This window comes from Mizuhopecten yessoensis, unplaced genomic scaffold (assembly GCF_002113885.1).
Source record: "Mizuhopecten yessoensis strain PY_sf001 unplaced genomic scaffold, ASM211388v2 scaffold6383, whole genome shotgun sequence".
In the NCBI taxonomy this organism is placed as follows: Eukaryota; Metazoa; Mollusca; class Bivalvia; order Pectinida; family Pectinidae; genus Mizuhopecten; species Mizuhopecten yessoensis.
In genome coordinates this window covers 639,127-658,737 of record NW_018406522.1, presented here as the reverse complement: position 1 = coordinate 658,737, position 19,611 = coordinate 639,127, and the positions used below count along the sequence as shown (strand labels likewise).

General features: G+C 36.5%; 1 protein-coding gene across 17 annotated transcripts in view; it reads left to right on the top strand.

The window, feature by feature from the left end:
• The window catches only part of LOC110452090 (serine-rich adhesin for platelets-like), a 291,726-nt gene that overhangs the window by 59,629 nt on the left and 212,486 nt on the right, over positions 1-19,611 (top strand). The window contains exon 1 of one of the 17 annotated variants that reach the window (XM_021500403.1): positions 14,078-14,122. The exons of 15 other annotated variants lie outside the window; for them this stretch is intronic. In XM_021500403.1, coding sequence (XP_021356078.1) covers positions 14,093-14,122 — 30 coding nt within the window. In that variant the 5' untranslated portion in view covers positions 14,078-14,092. Of the gene's footprint in view, positions 1-14,077; positions 14,123-15,182; positions 15,246-19,611 lie in introns of those variants that run through there. One more of the 17 variants, XM_021500402.1, reaches the window with a different exon arrangement.

The window sequence follows — 19,611 nt, the reverse complement described above, 5'->3', positions numbered from 1 at the left end:
AATATTTATTCATAGATTATAGATGTGTAAGAGGAGAAAGAGAAATGCAACGGCCAGACCGAGGTTTGAACTCTGGACCCTGCGAAGTCTAGACAGACGCTTTACCGATTGAGCCACCTGGTTGCCGACGATCGACGCAGTCCAGTTCCGCTACATTCCTTCCTCCTTTTCTAACTCTTCGCCTTTGAAGACAGCACTATTTACAACCATAGTTCGGGTATCCCCTTGCCAAGCATAAATCAAACGCTTGAAACAAGGGTTGGCAAGCTCGCCAATTTTGTAACTGGAGAAAGAGAAATGCAACAGCCAGACTGAGGTTCAAACTCAGGACCTTCCAAACTCTAGACAGACACTCTACCAATTGAGCTACCTGGTTGCCGACGATCGACCCAGCCAATTTCTGCTACAGATAAAAAGAATATAAAGGTTTCAGAACCAATTGCCAATTCAAAAAAAATTCACACCACAATCAGTTATAAGGGTCAGAACGTGAACTTTCTACACTCAAAAATTTCTATTTTCATACAGTGTAATTAATTAATTAAATTGAACCCCCCCATGAACCAGAACTTGGCAAGTATGAACCAGAAAACGTCATTAACCAGACCTTCTGTGAACTGAAGGTTCATGTATGATTTGAAATCTAGGGTCTATTCGTTTATGTGGAACAATTGGTTTGTCTGTTTTTGAATGTAACATTTTCGGGTATAAATCCTTGTGGACCTGCAAATGTTTATGCAGGTCTTGCAAGGCTTTGTCACGGCTTGCCTTAAAGCAGCATCAGATTACTGGGTCCAACCTTTTTTCATAAACGAACATCTCTGGTCCAACTGGTCTAACCGTTTGAATCTTGATAAATGAAAGTGGCCCTGTACTACCTACGGTGTGTTTCAAACACGAAGATTGGTCCTGGATGTAATTAATAGGAAATACGACACAGCTTCTGATGTTGTTGTTGTTATTTCTATGTCAATAGAAATCGGACATGAGTGGAGAATCAATTGTGGATTTAGCTGCTGTGAAACCATGGCGACCAGAGTACAAACAGTGAGGATGGACAACCGTGACCCTTAATCTGTGATTAATGCATTATCATTCTTTTATCTTTTTATATTGTTTGGTTTTTTATTCAGTTACCATGGTTACCAATTACCATCAAACAATTGTTGGGTGAAAATCATTGCTTTACATAAAAAAAGAAAACATGTTACATCTCTAATTGGCAAGTTTAGGAGATATTTCTGGGTCTGCGAGTTTTATTGAAAGTTATAAAAACCACTAGCTTGGTCAATACTCTTGATAGAGGCATCTGACAGGGATGCTTATTTCATCAAATAAGTTATAAAAACCACTAGCTTGGTCAATACACTTGATAGAGGCATCTGACAGGGATGCTTATTTCATCAAATAAGTTATAAAAATCAATAGCTTGGTCAATACACTTGATAGAGGCATCTGACAGGGATGCTTATTTCATCAAATAAGTTATAAAAACCAATAGCTTGGTCAATACACTTGATAGAGGCATCTGACAGGGATGCTTATTTCATCAAATGAAAAGATGTGATTTGTGTTAATATTTTTATTTTTATTTTTTTATTTAATGACGATGATCTTTTTGTATAGAAAATAGTTATGCATATTTTAGCAGTAATCTTATGTTAGGAATGTTCACATTTGAGATATTGTGCAAAATTATGATTCTGGTCATTGGAGTTTCTTTATGTTGGTTTCTGTTGCACGTACTGTGTATACGTATACACTGACGAATAAATGCTCTTACCTGTTAAAATTTGGTAATATGCTAAAATTTAAGTGTGCTTATATTAGTAGATTTACAGTATCTGTATACCTTCCCATGGGAAATTTGAAAGTTGAAAAAACAAAATAGAACAAACCGTAAGAAAATCACCAATTATCATGCTGGTATCACCTGAATAATCCCCGACAGGGAGATTGACAGCTAACACCATAGAGGTTCTTGTTCTCAATAAAATATGCATCAATTATCACAGAATAATGCAGTTTTGATAAAAAGAATATTGTGTCGTTATGATTAAATGCTGAGCTTTTTATAAGTACACCAGATAGATTACTACTCCAGGATAAAAACCATTATAAAGAGGACTTATTTCCCGAAACTAAATTGACCGTTGTAAATAGTTGCTCCGTCCGACGAAATCAATGGACAATAAAGGATTGAAGGTTTTAGTGTGGACGTTGGATCATTATTGCGTTATCACATGAGATATTGGAATCCTACTTGAGCTCGTAAATAATGAATCAATATGCTTGTTATGAGTTTAGTCTTCTAAGGCTGTATGGTAATGATTGGTAACGTAGCTGATCATGAGAGAGTTGGAAACTCCAGGCAGCATCATTAACAGGAAAATTATCTAAAAATCTTCTAATATTGCATCAAAGGATGTGTTTCCACGTCAACTGCATTGACAACCAATGAAATAGTTCCTGAGCGCATGTGACAGCCAGGTACAAGTGCAGATATCCTTTGTGTACAGAAATTACGGTCCACTGGCTCTGTCGCAGAATTGTGTGATTAACCCTTTCACCCCTATGTAACTTGAGTGAACTCTACCATGCATTAATTTGGAAGAGTCCATTATGGTCTACAGTGGTGAAAGGGTTAATTGTCCTCGATTTCTAGGGAATTTCCTATGTATCTTAATTGTTGCCATCATAGCAAACGAAGTATAAAGAAAGAAAAAAAAAGTGCATGAACTTGCATAATTGGTTTTGCATGGCTGGGTATAAATTGCAGACATAAAATGTGTCATATTTTTTTTTCTCACGTTGATACGCTGATAGCATGCAATATCATTAAAGATCTTGATTATGGTGTTGTTGCGAAATTCAGTTAAAAAAAATGAGCGATTTTGGAGTTGGTTTCATTGATAAAACAGACCATGGCTGTAAAATTTGTGAAATAAAATGAAAAATATGACCGACATTATTTTGTAAACAAAACTATTGTTACATTAGTTGAAGAGAACATACTCTTTGAGTTCATCCTGATCGACGTAATTTCAACAACATATTATTTCATTTTAGTGCAAAATGTTAGGAAAAACGAAAAGAAAAGAATGATTTCAGTATACGTTTGCATTGAATTCTAAATTGTGTAGCAGGCAAATTGCTACAAAGATATTGTAACAAAAACCGGGATATTGTTACCATGCCAAGTGTTGTTTCCGTGTCAACAGCGTGCAGGTATAATCATCAAGTTGATGATGACAATGTGCAGACCTCTGAACATGTGAAATTGAGCAGAACACATTCAATTGATTCTGGGTGAATTAGATATAAAACAGCAACTGGGATCCTGTCATTCTGTCCACAAAGAGAATTGGTCGTGATATCACTTTAATATGAAATAAAACAGAGGAAATTGACCAGAAAACAATTTTCTGAATGAATGCATGGAGAAAGCAGGCATGGCACCTGTGTCACTTCTGTGTAATGCAACATACTGTTAAAGTTCCATGTCAATTACGGTAGAGGGTACCTATAAGTTTAACGATAGTATTACCTCTATCGTGAAATATTTGTTCAAGTCCTTTTCAAAAGAAATATTCCATAAAAACAATGTGTTGCCATGTATTTTACAAAATTATAGTTGTTTCAAATTTGAAAATAAAAATAAAATATAAAAAAACCAAGAAAAAATTCAGGAGTCAAACTCTGGACTTTTACAAATATTACACCTTACCAATTTTGCCATGTAAGAATTATACAAGCACATCATCACAATATGTGTTCAATTAACTGGCCGCAAAGTGTAAATTTGTCAAGGGAAGTAACTCTTAGCCAGAAAAAAATCCTTATAATTGATGCATTGGTACCCTTTACCTTAAGGTAGATTGTCCAGCACTGTCTTTTGTATCTCCAATAAAGAAGAGTTCCAGTGTGACGTTTTCCAAGGAGAATTCAGTCGGGGATTGTTCTGTGTTTGAAATGAACTTAGGAGGTATGACCAACACATTTTTCTGGTTAAAAGACACATTTCTGCTGTAACCACTTCACCAACCCCTTTTGTATAATAAATGCAAATAAAAACATGTTTAAATCAAAAATCAAATATATGCTAAGTGTCTACAGTTTTTCAGGTACACATACTGCATATTCACAACAGCAACTTCCATAATTCTTTAATTAATTGATATTTGACAGCTTATCTACTAAAATGTGTTCTTAGTTTCACACTAAGGAGTTAAGTTACTAATCAATATGCATTAAGGTGAAACGATCTCTTTTCTTTGCTCTGGAATTATTTTTTTAGCCTGTACCTGTACATGAGAGGCCCTAAGACCCCTAGTGAAGTGACCACAGTGTATCATTGGCGGATCCAGAGGGGTTTTTGGGCTTCAAGAACCCAACCACCCTGAGAATTTTCTTTAAAAATCATGTATTTTCCTCAATTTTTCCCCCCTTTGAACCCCCCCCCCCCTCTAGACATTTGGAAACCCCCCCAGATAGGTATCTGGATCTGCCACTGTGTATAACCCACAATCTAGATACTGACTGAACCCATGAAGGCCATACACAGGCCATGAACGACATAGTATGTGACCGTGGACAATTAAGGGGAGTTGTCTCTATCCTCTGTGGAATGGAACTCTGATAGAAGTTATTCATGAATGAAAAAACATATCAATCAATAGTATTATTGCGATATTAGCTATAATTGCTCCTCGTCATATCAGATCTAATGAATACTGATAACGGATGTTTAGGAAGCTTGGCTTTTAACGATCCTCAAACACATTTTGACCTTCAAATGTTATCGAATACAATCAGATAATACCATCAATGTCTTCTAATCTGAAAGTGTACAACTCTATATAAGACAAGATAGAAAAAAAATATGAATAAGTTTTAATTACCTTTTAAAGTCCTTCACCGGATCGGGTATCAAAAACAGGACTGGTCTGCTCAATTTGTTTAGAAATTTCTTTGGTTTTCCCTGTCAACGTGTTTGATGAAATGATATTAGAGGATGGACAATCTCTACGGATTCGTACAAGTTTATATTAAAATGATTTTTTTGAAAAACCTTTTTTGCAAGGATATCAAAGGTCTCAACTCCTCCAGAAAATAAAAAGGGGATATCTCCCTCTCTGCTCTGTCTCTTTGGTTTGATGGGGGGGTGGGGGTGGGGAACGAGGAAGAAGATCTTAAAAAATCTTTATAGACATCCCATTTCTGAATCAAGACTGAATGTTTTTTTCACCCTAAAGGGAGAAAATCATGGTAGAGAATGTAGAACAGCTAACTATATATACATAGGAAATACTTATGTTGGGCAAAATTAATACTGGGTGAATATTGGTCGGACTAGAATGGTGTAAATGTTTTTGCCATTGATTGTAATAAAACCATACGAGGACCATCAGTGTCACAAGTCTGTATATGTACAGAAGGATATCTATGGCACCATATGTACGAAAGGCTCTCGTTAACAGTGCAGATCCCTGTAATTAACACAGTTACACAGTGACATAAATACAGCCAACATTTAACAAAAGAAATAAACAAAGATAACAGTGTTATGTGGTGTTGACATCAGGCTGTATATAGACATTACATATCAATAACAATATCTATGTCTGACAGATTATATCTGTGTTCTTAACTATCCTACCTGGATAAACTACATCAGGTAGAGATTGTGCTGTAGTTGTCTCCCTTTGTGTGGTAAATATATATACATATATATAGTCACAGGAAAGGAAATACTGCTTGATAATCGAACTACTCAGTAGTGAAAACCACTCAAACAAACAAACAAACAGAAGTACTGATAAAATCAAGCGTAAAATTAACCTCTTAAATGATTAAATAATCCGTATTATGTATTAATATGGTATAAAATGTATTGCTCTTAATTGCGTTCAGAGTTAAAGATACATTTGTATGGGGCACTTTTAACAACATGTATTTCTGTTAGTGATGCAGTAATAAACAGATACACAGCATACAAGAAGTCAAAATCTCATCCCAACTGGCTATGCTTACCACCACATTCAAGGACTTGCAGGTTTTACCTTGCCTCTGCATGTATACATTCAATACCATGCATCCATAACCATACTTTATATCCTTTCTGGTATTTATTTAGAAGAGCATAAAACTGTAGCTATAAATTGGAAACAAACTTTTAATGGCTTGACAGTACCTTTATTAAATAGTTTCTTAAAATAAACCTTATATAACTTGTTGAACTTTAAAAATAAAAGTAAGAAAAATGAAATAAACAAGAAGGATATATTGACAAGAGTTAATTGTCTGAAAGTAAAAATGCAACTGGGCTAGGCTGGTGTTCAAACTCTGGTCCTCGGGTCACAATATGTCGCTCTGACTAACTAATATATATATATACCCAGTCAACGGTAATTCTCAGACCCATTACCACTACAGTTATATTCAAAACAAAATTAAGGGGAGGTTACTGACTATATGAGAAAAAGTACATTGGAACTCTTTAGTGTTTGCCGGCAGTGGGACATGAATCCTTAAAGGAGTTCAGTGAATAAGATTCAAGGTGATTGTGGCTGACTAAAGGAAGCGACATATTACCGGCCCAAAGTTTTAAGTCTTGACTTATTTCTTACTATTTTAGAACTTTACAGTTTTCTTTCACTATATTGAATCATTAAATGTGATTCCATAGAAGCTATTTAAAATATTTATAATATTTAAAGAACTGTCTTTCTGATTAAATAACCTCAATTCCACAATAGGCATCTGACTTGGAGAACTGAATCCTAGCTGTTTTTGGTTCTGTACTCCTTCAAGAATATTTAGCATTTAAAAAATTGAGTTGTATGATCAGGTGACGTCTTTCTATATGAACTATATGGTTGAAAACCCTCCTTCTATATCCTTAAGTGTTTATGCAGACGGTGGAGCCCATATTTTCAAGATTTCCTGGTATGTGATACACCAAAAGAAGGAGACATCAGATATGGATCCTAATGTTTGCCCGCTGATTAGAGATTGATCCGCGCCCCAGTATAGGAAGTGTGACCATGTTACAATGATACACGTCAACAAACATTGACGCCATCCCAGCACAGATTACTCCAACATTTTTGCGTTATCTTAAGATAACCTATTTCTGATACATGGTTAATAATCTACGACAGATAATATTAAACTTTGATGTAGTATAATACTGTAAAGAAACTTTCATACCTTCAAACATGACTCGACACAACAGGTAACACTTACACTGGTAATAAAGGATTGCACTGGACAGGTAATACTTGGTAGAACTGGACAGGTAATACTTGGTAGAACTGGACAGGTAATATTTGGTTACACTGGACAGGTAACTCTTAGTTACACTGGACAGGTAATGCTTGGTAGAACTGGACAGGTAACTCTTGGTAGAACTGTACATGTAATACTTGGTTACACTGCACAGGTAATGCTTGGTAGAACTGGACAGGTAACTCTTGGGAGAATTGGACATGTAATACTTGGTTACAATGGACAGGTAATGCTTGGTAGAACTGGACAGGTAACTCTTGGGAGAATTGGACATGTAATACTTGGTTACACTGCACAGGTAATGCTTGGTAGAACTGGACAGGTAACTCTTGGGAGAATTGGACATGTAATACTTGGTTACACTGCACAGGTAATGCTTGGTAGAACTGGACAGGTAACTCTTGGTAGAACTGTACATGTAATACTTGGTTACACTGCACAGGTAATGCTTGGTAGAACTGGACAGGTAATTCTTGGTAGAACTGGACAGGTAATTCTTGGTAGAACTGGACAGGTAATATTTGGTTACACTGGACAGGTAATAGTTAGCAAAACTGGACAGGTAATACTTGGTAAAACTGGACAGGTAATACTTGGTAGGACTGGACAGGTAATACTTGGTAGAGCTGGACAGGTAATACTTGGTAGAAATGGACAGGTAATATTTGGTTACACTGGACAGGTAATAGTTAGCAAAACTGGACAGGTAATACTTGGTAGATCTGGACAGGTAATATTTGGTTACACTGGACAGGTAATAGTTAGCAAAACTGGACAGGTAATACTTGGTAGGACTGGACAGGTAATACTTGGTAGAACTGTACAGGAAATACTTGGTTACACTGGACAGGGAATACTTGGTAGAACTGTACAGGAAATACTTGGTTACACTGGACAGGGAATACTTGGTAGAACTGGACAGGTAAAACTTGGTTACACTGGACAGTTCATACTTTGTAGAACTGGACAGGTAATACTTGCTTACACTGGACAAATAATACTTGGTTACACTGGACAGGGAATACTTGGTAGAACTGGACAGGTAAGACTTGGTAGAACTGGACAGGTAAAACTTGGTTACACTGGACAGTTCATACTTTGTAGAACTGGACAGGTAATACTTGGAAGAACTGGACAGGTAATACTTGGTGGACCTGGACAGGTAGTACTTGGTAGACCTGGACAGGTAATACTTGGTAGAGCTGGACAGGTAATACTTGGTAGAGCTGGACAGGTAATACTTGGTAGATCTGGACAGGTAATATTTGGTTACACTGGACAGGTAATACATGGTTACACTGGACAGGTAATACTTGGTTGAACTGGACAGGTAATAATTGGTTACACTTGTAATTAAGTATTGCTGATCCTATACCAAAAAATGTAAAAATAAACTGGAAACTTTTTCATTGCTGTTACAATAAATTTGATTAATCGTTCTTAATAAGAATGAACAAACTTTTATGAAGAAGAAAAAATAAAAATGGAACAAGCGATATGAAAAAATGAAGAATATAGTGTTCTGAAAAAATAAATGCAACTGAACCAGACTGGGATTTGAACCCTTGACCTCTAATCATAATGCAGCCCCTCTACCTAGCAGGGCTACCTGATCTGTAGTAAGTCCTTGACCTCTAATCATAATGCAGTCCCTCTAACTAGCAGAGCTACCTGATCTGTAGTAAGTCCTTGACCTCTAATCATAATGCAGCCCCTCTACCTAGCAGGGCTACCTGATCTGTAGTAAGTCCTTGACCTCTAATCATAATGCAGCCCCTCTAACTAGCAGGGCTACCTGATCTGTAGTAAGTCCTTGACCTCTAATCATAATGCAGCCCCTCTACCTAGCAGGGCTACCTGATCAGTAGTAAGTCCTTGACCTCTAATCATAATGCAGCCCCTCTACCTAGCAGGGCTACCTGATCAGTAGTAAGTCCTTGACCTCTAATCATAATGCAGCCCCTCTACCTAGCAGGGCTACCTGATCAGTAGTAAGTCCTTGACCTCTAATCATAATGCAGCCCCTCTACCTAGCAGGGCTACCTGATCAGTAGTAAGTCCTTGACCTCTAATCATAATGCAGCCCCTCTACCTAGCAGGGCTACCTGATCAGTAGTAAGTCCTTGACCTCTAATCATAATGCAGCCCCTCTACCTAGCAGGGCTACCTGATCAGTAGTAAGTCCTTGACCTCTAATCATAATGCAGCCCCTCTACCTAGCAGGGCTACCTGATCAGTAGTAAGTCCTTGACCTCTAATCATAATGCAGCCCCTATAACTAGCAGGGCTAGTAAGTCCTTGGCCCGAACCCACAACAGTTATATTCAAAATTAAATTAAGGGGAGATTACTGTATCTGTAATAAACTACAGTGGAACTCTCTAGTGTTTTGCTGCAGTGGGACAGGGAGCCTTAAGATAAAAGTTCACTTGGCCAAACAGTCAATTAGAAAGATCGGTGTAAAGCTTGGATATACAGAATTAGAAAACCTTAACCCTTTCACCACTGTAGACCATAATGAACTCATCTAGATCAAGGCATGGTAGAGTCTACTAAAGTGACATAGGGGTGAAAGGGTTCAGATTTTAGCCCGAAGGGCCAAGTGAGCTTATAGCATGGTGCGTCGTCCGTCGTCCGTCCGTCGTCAACATTTTACTTTAAACAACTTCTTCTCAGTAACCAAAAGGCCTAGGGTGATGATATTTGGCCAGAAGCATGCGGGGATGAAGGGCTACCAAGTTTGTTCAAATAAATGACCTTCATTCATTTTCATGGTCACAGGGGTCAAATATGTTAAATTCTTTAAACAACTTCTTCTGAACAACCAAGAGGCATAGGGTGATGATATTCGGCCAGTAACATGCTGGGATGAAGGGCTGCCAATTTTGTTCAAATAAATGACCTTGATTTATATACAAGGTCACATGGGTCAAATATGTTTAAAACCTTTCAACAACTTCTTCTGAATAACCAAGAGGCCTAGGGTGATGATATTTGGCCTGTTACATGCTGGGATAAAGGGCTACCAAGTTTGTTCAAATACATGACCTTGACTTATATTCTAGGTCACAGGGGTCAAATATGTTTAAACCATTTAAACAACTTCTTCTTAATAACCAATAGGCCTAGGGTGCTTAAATTTGGCCAGTAACATGCTGGGATGAAGGGCTACCAAGTTTGTTCAGATACATGACCTTGACTTATATTCTAGGTCACAGGGGTCAAATATGTTTAAACCATTTAAACAACTTCCTCTTAATAACCAATAGGCCTAGGGTGCTTAAATTTGACCAGTAACATGCTGGGATAAATGGCTACCAACTTTGTTCAAATAAATTACCTTGATTTATATTCAAGGTCACAGGGGTCAAATATGTTGAAAACCTTTCAACAACTTCTTCTGAATAACCAAGAGGCCTAAGGTAATTAAATTTGGCCAGAAGCATGCTGGGATGAAGGGCTACCAAGTTTGTTCAGATACATGACCTTGACTTATATTCTAGGTCACAGGGGTCAAATATGTCTAAACCATTTAAACAACTTCTTCTTAATAACCAATAGGCCTAGGGCGCTTAAATTTGGCCAGTAACATGCTGGGATGAAGGGCTACCAAGCTTGTTCAAATAAATGACCTTCATCCATTTTCAAGGTCACAGGTGTCAAATGTCTTGAAATCTTCAAACAACTTTTCAATAAACAAAAGGCCAAGGGTACTGATATTTGGCCTGTAGCAATCAGGGCTACCAAATTTGTTCAAATGAATGACCTTGACCCACTTTCAACCTAATGTCATTGTTTGACATTCAAGGTCACACTGATATTCTGCCTGTAGCTGTATTTTAGTCGACTTTTAATTGTCAGATTTATACCAGGTGAGCGATGCAGGCCCATTGGACCTCTTGTTACTGAAAAAGGTAGAGGAAGTCTAACAGTATGAGAAAGTAAAACTTGATAAGGCTAGTTAAAGTAATTACTTGATTTAACCGGTAAATAAGGTTGGCTTAAAAGGCCAAGGTAACTGATAATTAATTATATATATGGTAAAATTTTGTCTCATGTGACATTGATGCTTTATTTTTTTCTTTTGGATGTATACAGCATAAATGCTGTAATAAGCCTAGGGGAACTTTAATAGATATGGGTTCAGGGCTTATTGCCAATAAATAGTCTGACCCAAAGCACCCTGCCTCTATCTTATGGATTATAATGTAAAATCTGTATTTTGATATGTGTTTTTATGTGCAGATTTTGACTTTGATAAGTGTGAATGCACTTTATTGTATTTTACACAAAGAAATTGCCATTTATTTTACAACAATTATGACACAAATTATTTCAACTTATATTAATAACTCTTGTTGGCCCAGTTGTTAGCGTGAGGGTGTTGGTGGGTAGGGGAGTGTTACTGCGCGAGGAAACCGGAGAAAACCCCTAAAGTCGGGCCGGTGACCCCATACATTTTCATATCAGATCTCTTTGATAATGTAAGAATGCAATTTGTAAACTTTGTTTTGTCCGAGGTTTAAAAAAGTCTTATGTGACAAAAGTAAAACTTTGACAAATTAAGGAAACCTTTGGTTTGACTGATGGTTTTACAGGATGAAGAAAAACTTGGTTTGACAGAAATTGGTAATCTGTACAGAACTTATCATCAGTCGATAATATTTACCATCACAGGGAAGACACTTCGGAGTCCTGAGTGTTCCGAGTGCTGTAATCTGTAGTCTGTTAAGTGTGAAGGCCAGCGCTGAGAGTATAAGGCGTGTCCGTATCTGTATTACTAGGGATTGGTTCAATACACAACACAACTATTGTTAGTCGAAACAATGTAACAATTGCCGGCGAGGTAAGAGAGCAGATACCAGAAAAATATAAATATCTGTTTGTGATAGAGATGATGATGATGTCATTGTCACCGAAATGTGGAGAGAGAAAAAAAATGTTAATGTTTGCTTCTTGCTCATGGAAACCAGAATTTTATTGACCATGTTTTTGTTTTATACTAGAAATATTGATTAATATACCATATTTGACCTAATAAATGCGCTAGTCCAATAAAAGCACCCCCTATATATCCTGTTTTCTGGTCCGAGAGTCCCTTCCGTTAACCAATAATTAACCAATTTACATAAAAAAGGCCACGATGGTGATTTTTTTAAGGTTTTTGGAAGGCTTTGCAATGATTTTCCTGATCGCTAAGTGCAAAGGGCATTCATTAGGTAGAATACAGTAAAGTCTCTGGCTCCACACTCTATGACAGTTAGTGATGTTTTTAATACAAACAGAAACTTAAAAACATCACTATGTCTATATATTAATATATAATGTTCACAGACATTACTTTGAGCTTAAACATTGTAACAGATGGTTGGATGTTTTGACCCTGATCATAAATCCTCCATTCCAAGTGAGATCATTAATTTAGACCTCACTTTTACAAAATAGAATCATTTTCGGAAATATAAATGACAGCCTTTTTAAAATGAAGAGTCCGAGAGCTCTGTGTTATACTTCCAATGAAAAGGATTTCTAATTTGTATTGTATTTTCTGACTTAACGTTGCTTGCCAATTTATAAAATAGAGAGTTACATACAAAGGATAAAAAACTTTTACTTTTACAATTTCCTTTATCACAGAAACATTTCTGTTGCTACAGGGGTTAGATGTTTGATATGTAAACACGTTTCTGCAATATAAATGTCAATAACTTCAAAATGCTCCCTGAAAATTAAGGAACTTGCAAGTATTAATTGTCTTTATATGAATATATAGGAAATATTAACAGAAACTTAACAAGAAAATTACTTATCGAGACTTGTACACAGTGGAACAGGGGTGGGACTACTATAACTGATATGTCATATTCTGCTGAACGTACACTGCAAAACCTTGTTCAGACGGTTCTCATGGACACCAGCACTCTGAGAACCATTTAAGTATAAAAGATAGCAACTTGATTATGTGACATTCCTATAAAAAATACATAAAAGCCAACGGTCTATAAACTGACATTTGGAAGAAGATAAAAACCTGTATAACATGAAATACCTGTCCTTTCTAATAACCTGTGTATAAAGGAGATTCTTAATAGCGAGCTGAGTCTGTAATAGACAGGTTTAATTCCAGATATAATGCCACGCAATGTTCAATGCCATATACAGGTCTATATGTGGTATAAAAATAGTTGAGTCTGTTATAGACAGGTTTTACTCCAGATATAATGCCAAACGATGTTCAATGCCATATACAGGTCTATATGTGATATACCTGCAACACCTTAACGTAAACAAACAGTAATTAAAGGTATATACACACCTACAGTATTGATTATAGCCTGACGATATGTGACCTTACACTGGTAGTAGACTCTGTATATCAGCCCTAGAGGTCGGTGTATAACTCATACATGTTCGTGATCAGCTGTGAAGTACTTGGATGTGTAAAATCATCGTTACGTCACCCTCATGTGTAATTAATTCTCCCACCACTTAATTGGACCGAGATATAAGTATACTTATTGGACTAGAGTCATATGAAACACTTGACGGATAGTTTTCTTCTAGGAAGAATTTCTGTGTCCAGGGAATTTTATATCGTTTCTGTGAGAGGTGGGGGAGTTAACGATGTGACTGATATTTTTTGTTGGAAGTCCCGATCTTTCGTAATGGTACTTCAGACACTTATATATTCACTATCAGCTGTAATATGGTATGATGTGATATGGGATTTAATAGAAAGTGTAGAAATTCGAAGTTTCACTGCATTACAATATTGGATTTTATAGTGAGGTTGGAGTTTTAAAATGTACTGTCTTAAGAAACAGGAACTCAAAGTAAGTTTGGAATTTTAAGCTGAACTGTAATATGATACAGGATTTAATTTAAAATCTGTTCTGTTCTACTTTGATGCAGGATTTTAAAGTAAATTTTGAATTCAATTAGCTTCATGAATCATTAAGATTGGATTTCACTTGGAAAGAATTTTAAAACTCTATGGTCTTTTTTTTCTGTGATATATATGGTTGTAGTAAACTTGGGTTTGTATCTGTGCTCAAGTATACAGTTTCCTTATGATGTTGGAATTCTTAGTTTTAAAGTTTGAAGTCTAAAACTGTGATGTGTTTTATAAATAGTTTAATTTTAAAGTTGTACTGATTAACCATTTCAGGGATGTTTTAGTTTACTATGAAGTAAGTTTGGAGTTATTCTGAAAGGTTTCGATGACAAGTATTATGTTGTACCCTTACCATAAATCAATTTTGGAGTTATACGTACATAACAGGTAGTTTATACGAGTCATACTGTCTGTAGTTTTAGTAGGATTGAAGTTCAAAGCTGTACCGTAACAGGAATTTGTGATTCAGGTTCAAATGAGATTGTGATATTAGCGTATAGTCATATAGGGCCCTAGCTGTCTCACAGTACCATAGAGTTAAAACTTTACTGTCTAGTAAACTGATGATAATACAGGAATGAGTTAAAAGGTCCCGCATTAGCCCCTTGTCTAGTTTATTGTCCGGCCGGCTTACCTATAGTTTTTATCATGTTGGGTGTATTTGTATGTTTGGAACACTAGTTGAATTAACACCGGGGTACTGTGATGTAACATAGCCCTGTGTTTGCTGACCACTGAGAGATTTTAGAGTGACCCCTGAGATTTGACCACTAGGAATGGACAGTACTGACCATAGTGGACCACTGATAAGTAATTATTTGTAAACATGGTGCGGTAATCAACTGCCCACTGATATAGGGAGGTCCAATTATAATTTGACCAGTTCCCTCTGTGAAGAGCTGGCTGCTGGCTCGTGGGGCTCGGGAGGAGTGATAGTGCCATGAACTTTCGGATTTGACCCCTGTCAAAACTTTTTCGCTTTCAAACACTTTCGCTTTTGGAGTATATTCGCCTCGACCATGCCATGCATCTGTGGTTGGAGAAAGCATGCTCGTAGAAAGGTACGTAAGATAAAATCCAGCATTTTATATTTAGGTATAATTTAGTAGGGGCGCCCTTATCAAGGTAATTTGTGTAGCTATCTAGTTTGTATTGGGAGAGTTATCAAGTTTATAGGCCAGAAAAATATGTAAACAAAATTGGCTCTCTGGGCTGTTCAGCCAGCCTTCTGTGGTAACATATCACACATTGGTTTTTACTAGTATTGCTCCTGGTCTACAAGTGGTGTGAAGTATGTAGGTTAGGGGAGGTAGGGGGGGGGGAGAGAAATTATTGAAATTGATGAGAAAAACAAAAATTGCAGCCAGGGGTGATGGCATCTTAACAACCTTCAGTGTAGTGGTGTAGTATATGTGGGAATCAGTTTTTAGAACGTAACCTACATATATGATTCATGTAGAAGGTTCTATATTAAAGATTGACACCTAGCTGTCTATGTATATACACATTATATAACCTATAGAGGGCTCCTAGGGTAAGCTTAAGGGAGATTTTCTGATTGAACTCTCCACTGTACAGTTATATTTATATGGAAGAAGATCATATCTGGAAAGAATGATGGAGATTAAAGGATCTCCCACCAGGAGTGAAAAACTGGGGGGGGGGTTAGTAGAAACACTGCTGCTCTTCCTATTTAGGTACATATACATGCTGTATTACAGTGTATTTTTACTTTAATTTACTCTCATAGGTACTTTTTGAGAGACCACCTGTCTATAGAGGTATCACTGTCTATAGAGACCACCTGTCTATAGAGGTATCACTGTCTATAGAGACCACCTGTCTATAGAGGTATCACTGTCTTGTAAGACCATCCTTCCTCTTTCCATATGTAAGGCCATTCTGTCTTAGTTTTCCACACTGTCAAGAGAGACACGCCCTGTCTATAGAGATCTCCTGTCTTGTTAGACCAGCTTTAATTGTCATGTTAGACCACCTGTCTTGAAATACTCTGTGTCAGAGAAAAGCCCTGTCTGAGCGACCACTCTGTGAATGAAGATCTATTGCTGAATGCCATCAATAAAGCTGCATTCTACCACTGTTGATAAAATCTACAAAAGAAAAATCTAAGAAACACATTGCTATTTGACAGAATAACAGTGTATTATGTCATAATTTTAGTTAATTTATGCAAGAAATACATTTAATTTTAGCATATTTGAAAAGGCAAAAGATTGTAAAGAAGGTGAAAGATTGCTAATTTCCCTCCAAAATTGGGAAACTTGACAAGTATGATTTTAAATCCCAGATATCTGGCTCCCAGTGAGTTCTAATTGTCCCTGTAATGGAACCACACCTATTGTCAAATCTGTTTTCAAAAACATTGAGATAGCTCCTCAAGTGTCCAGTCCAGACTATTGAATTTCAGGCTCCATTGCAGAATTAGGGAGGATTACAATATGTTGACCAGTAGTTAAAGTGAATGACCAGTCCAGCCCAAACCCAGGTCAGTGGGTTGGTCCAGAGATAACGGTCAGTTTGTTCCTATAGAAAAGTAAACATTAGCTTGACCACTCTAACCAGACACATTCCATTTCCACCCTGTATCTGTGCACATGAAACACAGGAAACCAAAGCCATGAAAACTTGAAATAGGTGAACAAACATCTGGTCACTTTTACTGGCTACAAACTGACCACGCTGACCATAATCAAAACCTCCTGTAGGTTTTCAGTTCAGACTTTAATGGGCCATTAAATTTACCGATGTCAAACTACCGAAACTGTAAAGGTTTGGTGCAGTTTTAAACATTGGTTCCTATGATGCCAATTATGTACTTCTCTATTTTCGAGTTTTAGTCCAGTATGACAATCTCCCTCGTTCTTTTCTGTTTGTCCTTCATTTTCTATCAGACTTCTTTTGAATTTGTCTTGGTAGAATATGGCATCCCATTTGGTCATATTACATATTATTCTGACCCTGACCAGGACCTAAGTCACTAGGAGTATTGACTCTGTGATACCCGTCTAAAGATTAACATCTCAGTAACATATTTCCTGTTGGAAATGGACAAGTTCTTTTGATAAATTACAAACATCGAATTAACATACAAATTAGTTTTAAACATATTTTATTGCCAAAATCTTTACATATAAAGGACATATAGAGTTGAGAATAAGTAAAAACAGCATTATATTAACAGTTTTCTTGATTAATAACTAAAGGGGGCTTCCCATCTCACATCAGTGTTTTACAATTTAAATGACATGAAACATTATGGCTATTCTAAGGTCACCTGATAGAGTCTCAGGGGGACCTGTTGCTCTATTATGATCCATCTTCATCTTTGGTTGTCAGTCGTCCATTGTGCATTATGATTTCAAATCTTAACTAAAATTAAAATCCTGTTAAATGAATTTCAATAAAATTTCATTGAAATATTTTGTAAATAGCCCAAACACAAGTATGTAATAATTCAGGTCCGTCAGATATCCAAGATGGCCACGTTGAAAATCTATTCTATGCATTAACTCCAGTTCTACTGAAGGTGTTTCAATGAAACTTCATAGAACTGTTTAGTACCAGGCCCTGTCTATGTGTTGTTATGTTTTGATTGGTCAGGAATCCAAGAGGCTGCCACAGCTGCCATCTTGTCCAGGTTAAAATGTTAGAGAAATTTCCAAAGTAGATGGAAATCTGAACATTGTATTCTTGTAACAATTTTTTTGTATTTAAAGAAGTCTTCCTATTTATATTCATAAAAAAACCATAAAATAAATTCAAAATTGTCGTTCAGAACTCTAGATCTATTGACAACAAGTTAACCCTTTCACCACTGTAGACCATAATGGACTCATCCAGATAAATGCATGGTAGAGTCTACTAAAGTTACATAGGGGTGAAAGGGTTAATGATGTTTTAACATGGTTTGGGCTGGTTTCTGTTATAGCTTGTACCACTGTTGATATCATATAGCAGCTACCTAAAGGTACAGTGTATTACATACATTGGAAACATTAAGACTCACATATTTTATTTTCGTTTTAATTCTATATTAATATGAACAGTTCAGTTAACATAATTCTCAATATTTTTTTTTAAATTTTGTATTTTTCAGTAATAGAATTTACATCAAAATTCAGAAATAAATTAAGAAATTATTGCTTTATTTACAATTCACTGAATAGAAATTGATGATTAAGGCTTGATGTCATGTGAAAGTGACTAAATTTCCGTTGAATCACAAAAAGGGTATTTTTGTAAAATTTTATAAGTGTAGACAAGTTATTGAAGATTTAAAAATAATCATTAAATTTCATAAATCGTCCAATGTGTCGTATGCGTCCTGGTATGAAGGCGTACTTTTCTTAATTCCTGTTAATTGATTGGCCGATGGTTTTCTGTATTTGTTTTTCTGACGAATCATATCCTATATTTAGAATTTAAGTGATGTAGGCCATTTGAGTATACAAGTGGATATATCCTGTAAAAGATTACATTCATATACACACAAATATTTCTCATCACTTTAAATGTTCAGAGTGTCAAACATTCTCATTCAGTTGTTCTTGTGGAGATTATATAAAGGAAATACCATTATAAAATGAAAGCTTACACACTATGACCAATCACACAGTTTAGAATGGCCAGGATATTTTAAGGATCCCCGTACCACTGCCAAAAACTGAAACTACACAGCGGAAACTGTTTTTTCCAGCACGGCTATAGCTTTGATTAATCTTTTTGGAAAATAAATCATAAAGCATCCCTTTCGGGACTTTTATGATGAAATAAAATATTACCAGCAAAAGTGTTCTGAGTGTAAACCTCAGCGGAGCTAGACTCGGATTAAAATTCTGGACTTTCGATTGTTTTACTATCGCTCTAACTGACTGCTACCAGATGAACAGAATTGTCATATATTTTTGGCCCAACTGTGCTACAGTTATATCTAAAATTAGATTAAGGGGAGGTTACTGTGTATAAGAGAAGCTACAGTTAAGTGGGACAGGTACCCTTAATACAGACGACCAGCCCATGGTGTGTGGGAGTTTTGTGACTGTGCACTCATAAACTGTGGAATCATTGAGTGTGTGGTCTTATTTCAAAATAAAATCCTTCCCCACCCCCCAACCTCCCCCAACATGGCTTAATATGCCCATTTTGCATGTAGCTACTATAGTTATCCTTTGATAAGCCCATGCTTGGTAATAAGCCCATGCTTGGTAATAAGCCCACCAGTTTTGTATCAGATTTAACAAACCAGGATCACTATCAAGACTATGCAACCTTTGTTTATGCGTGATAATGTTCAGGAATCAAAACTAACTGTCTGTTCATCTCTTTCTTAAAGTTTTTCTTAAAGGCCTAGAAACCATGGCTACACATGTTATAGTCCCTCAGTTTACACCATTTCTGAGGATTTAC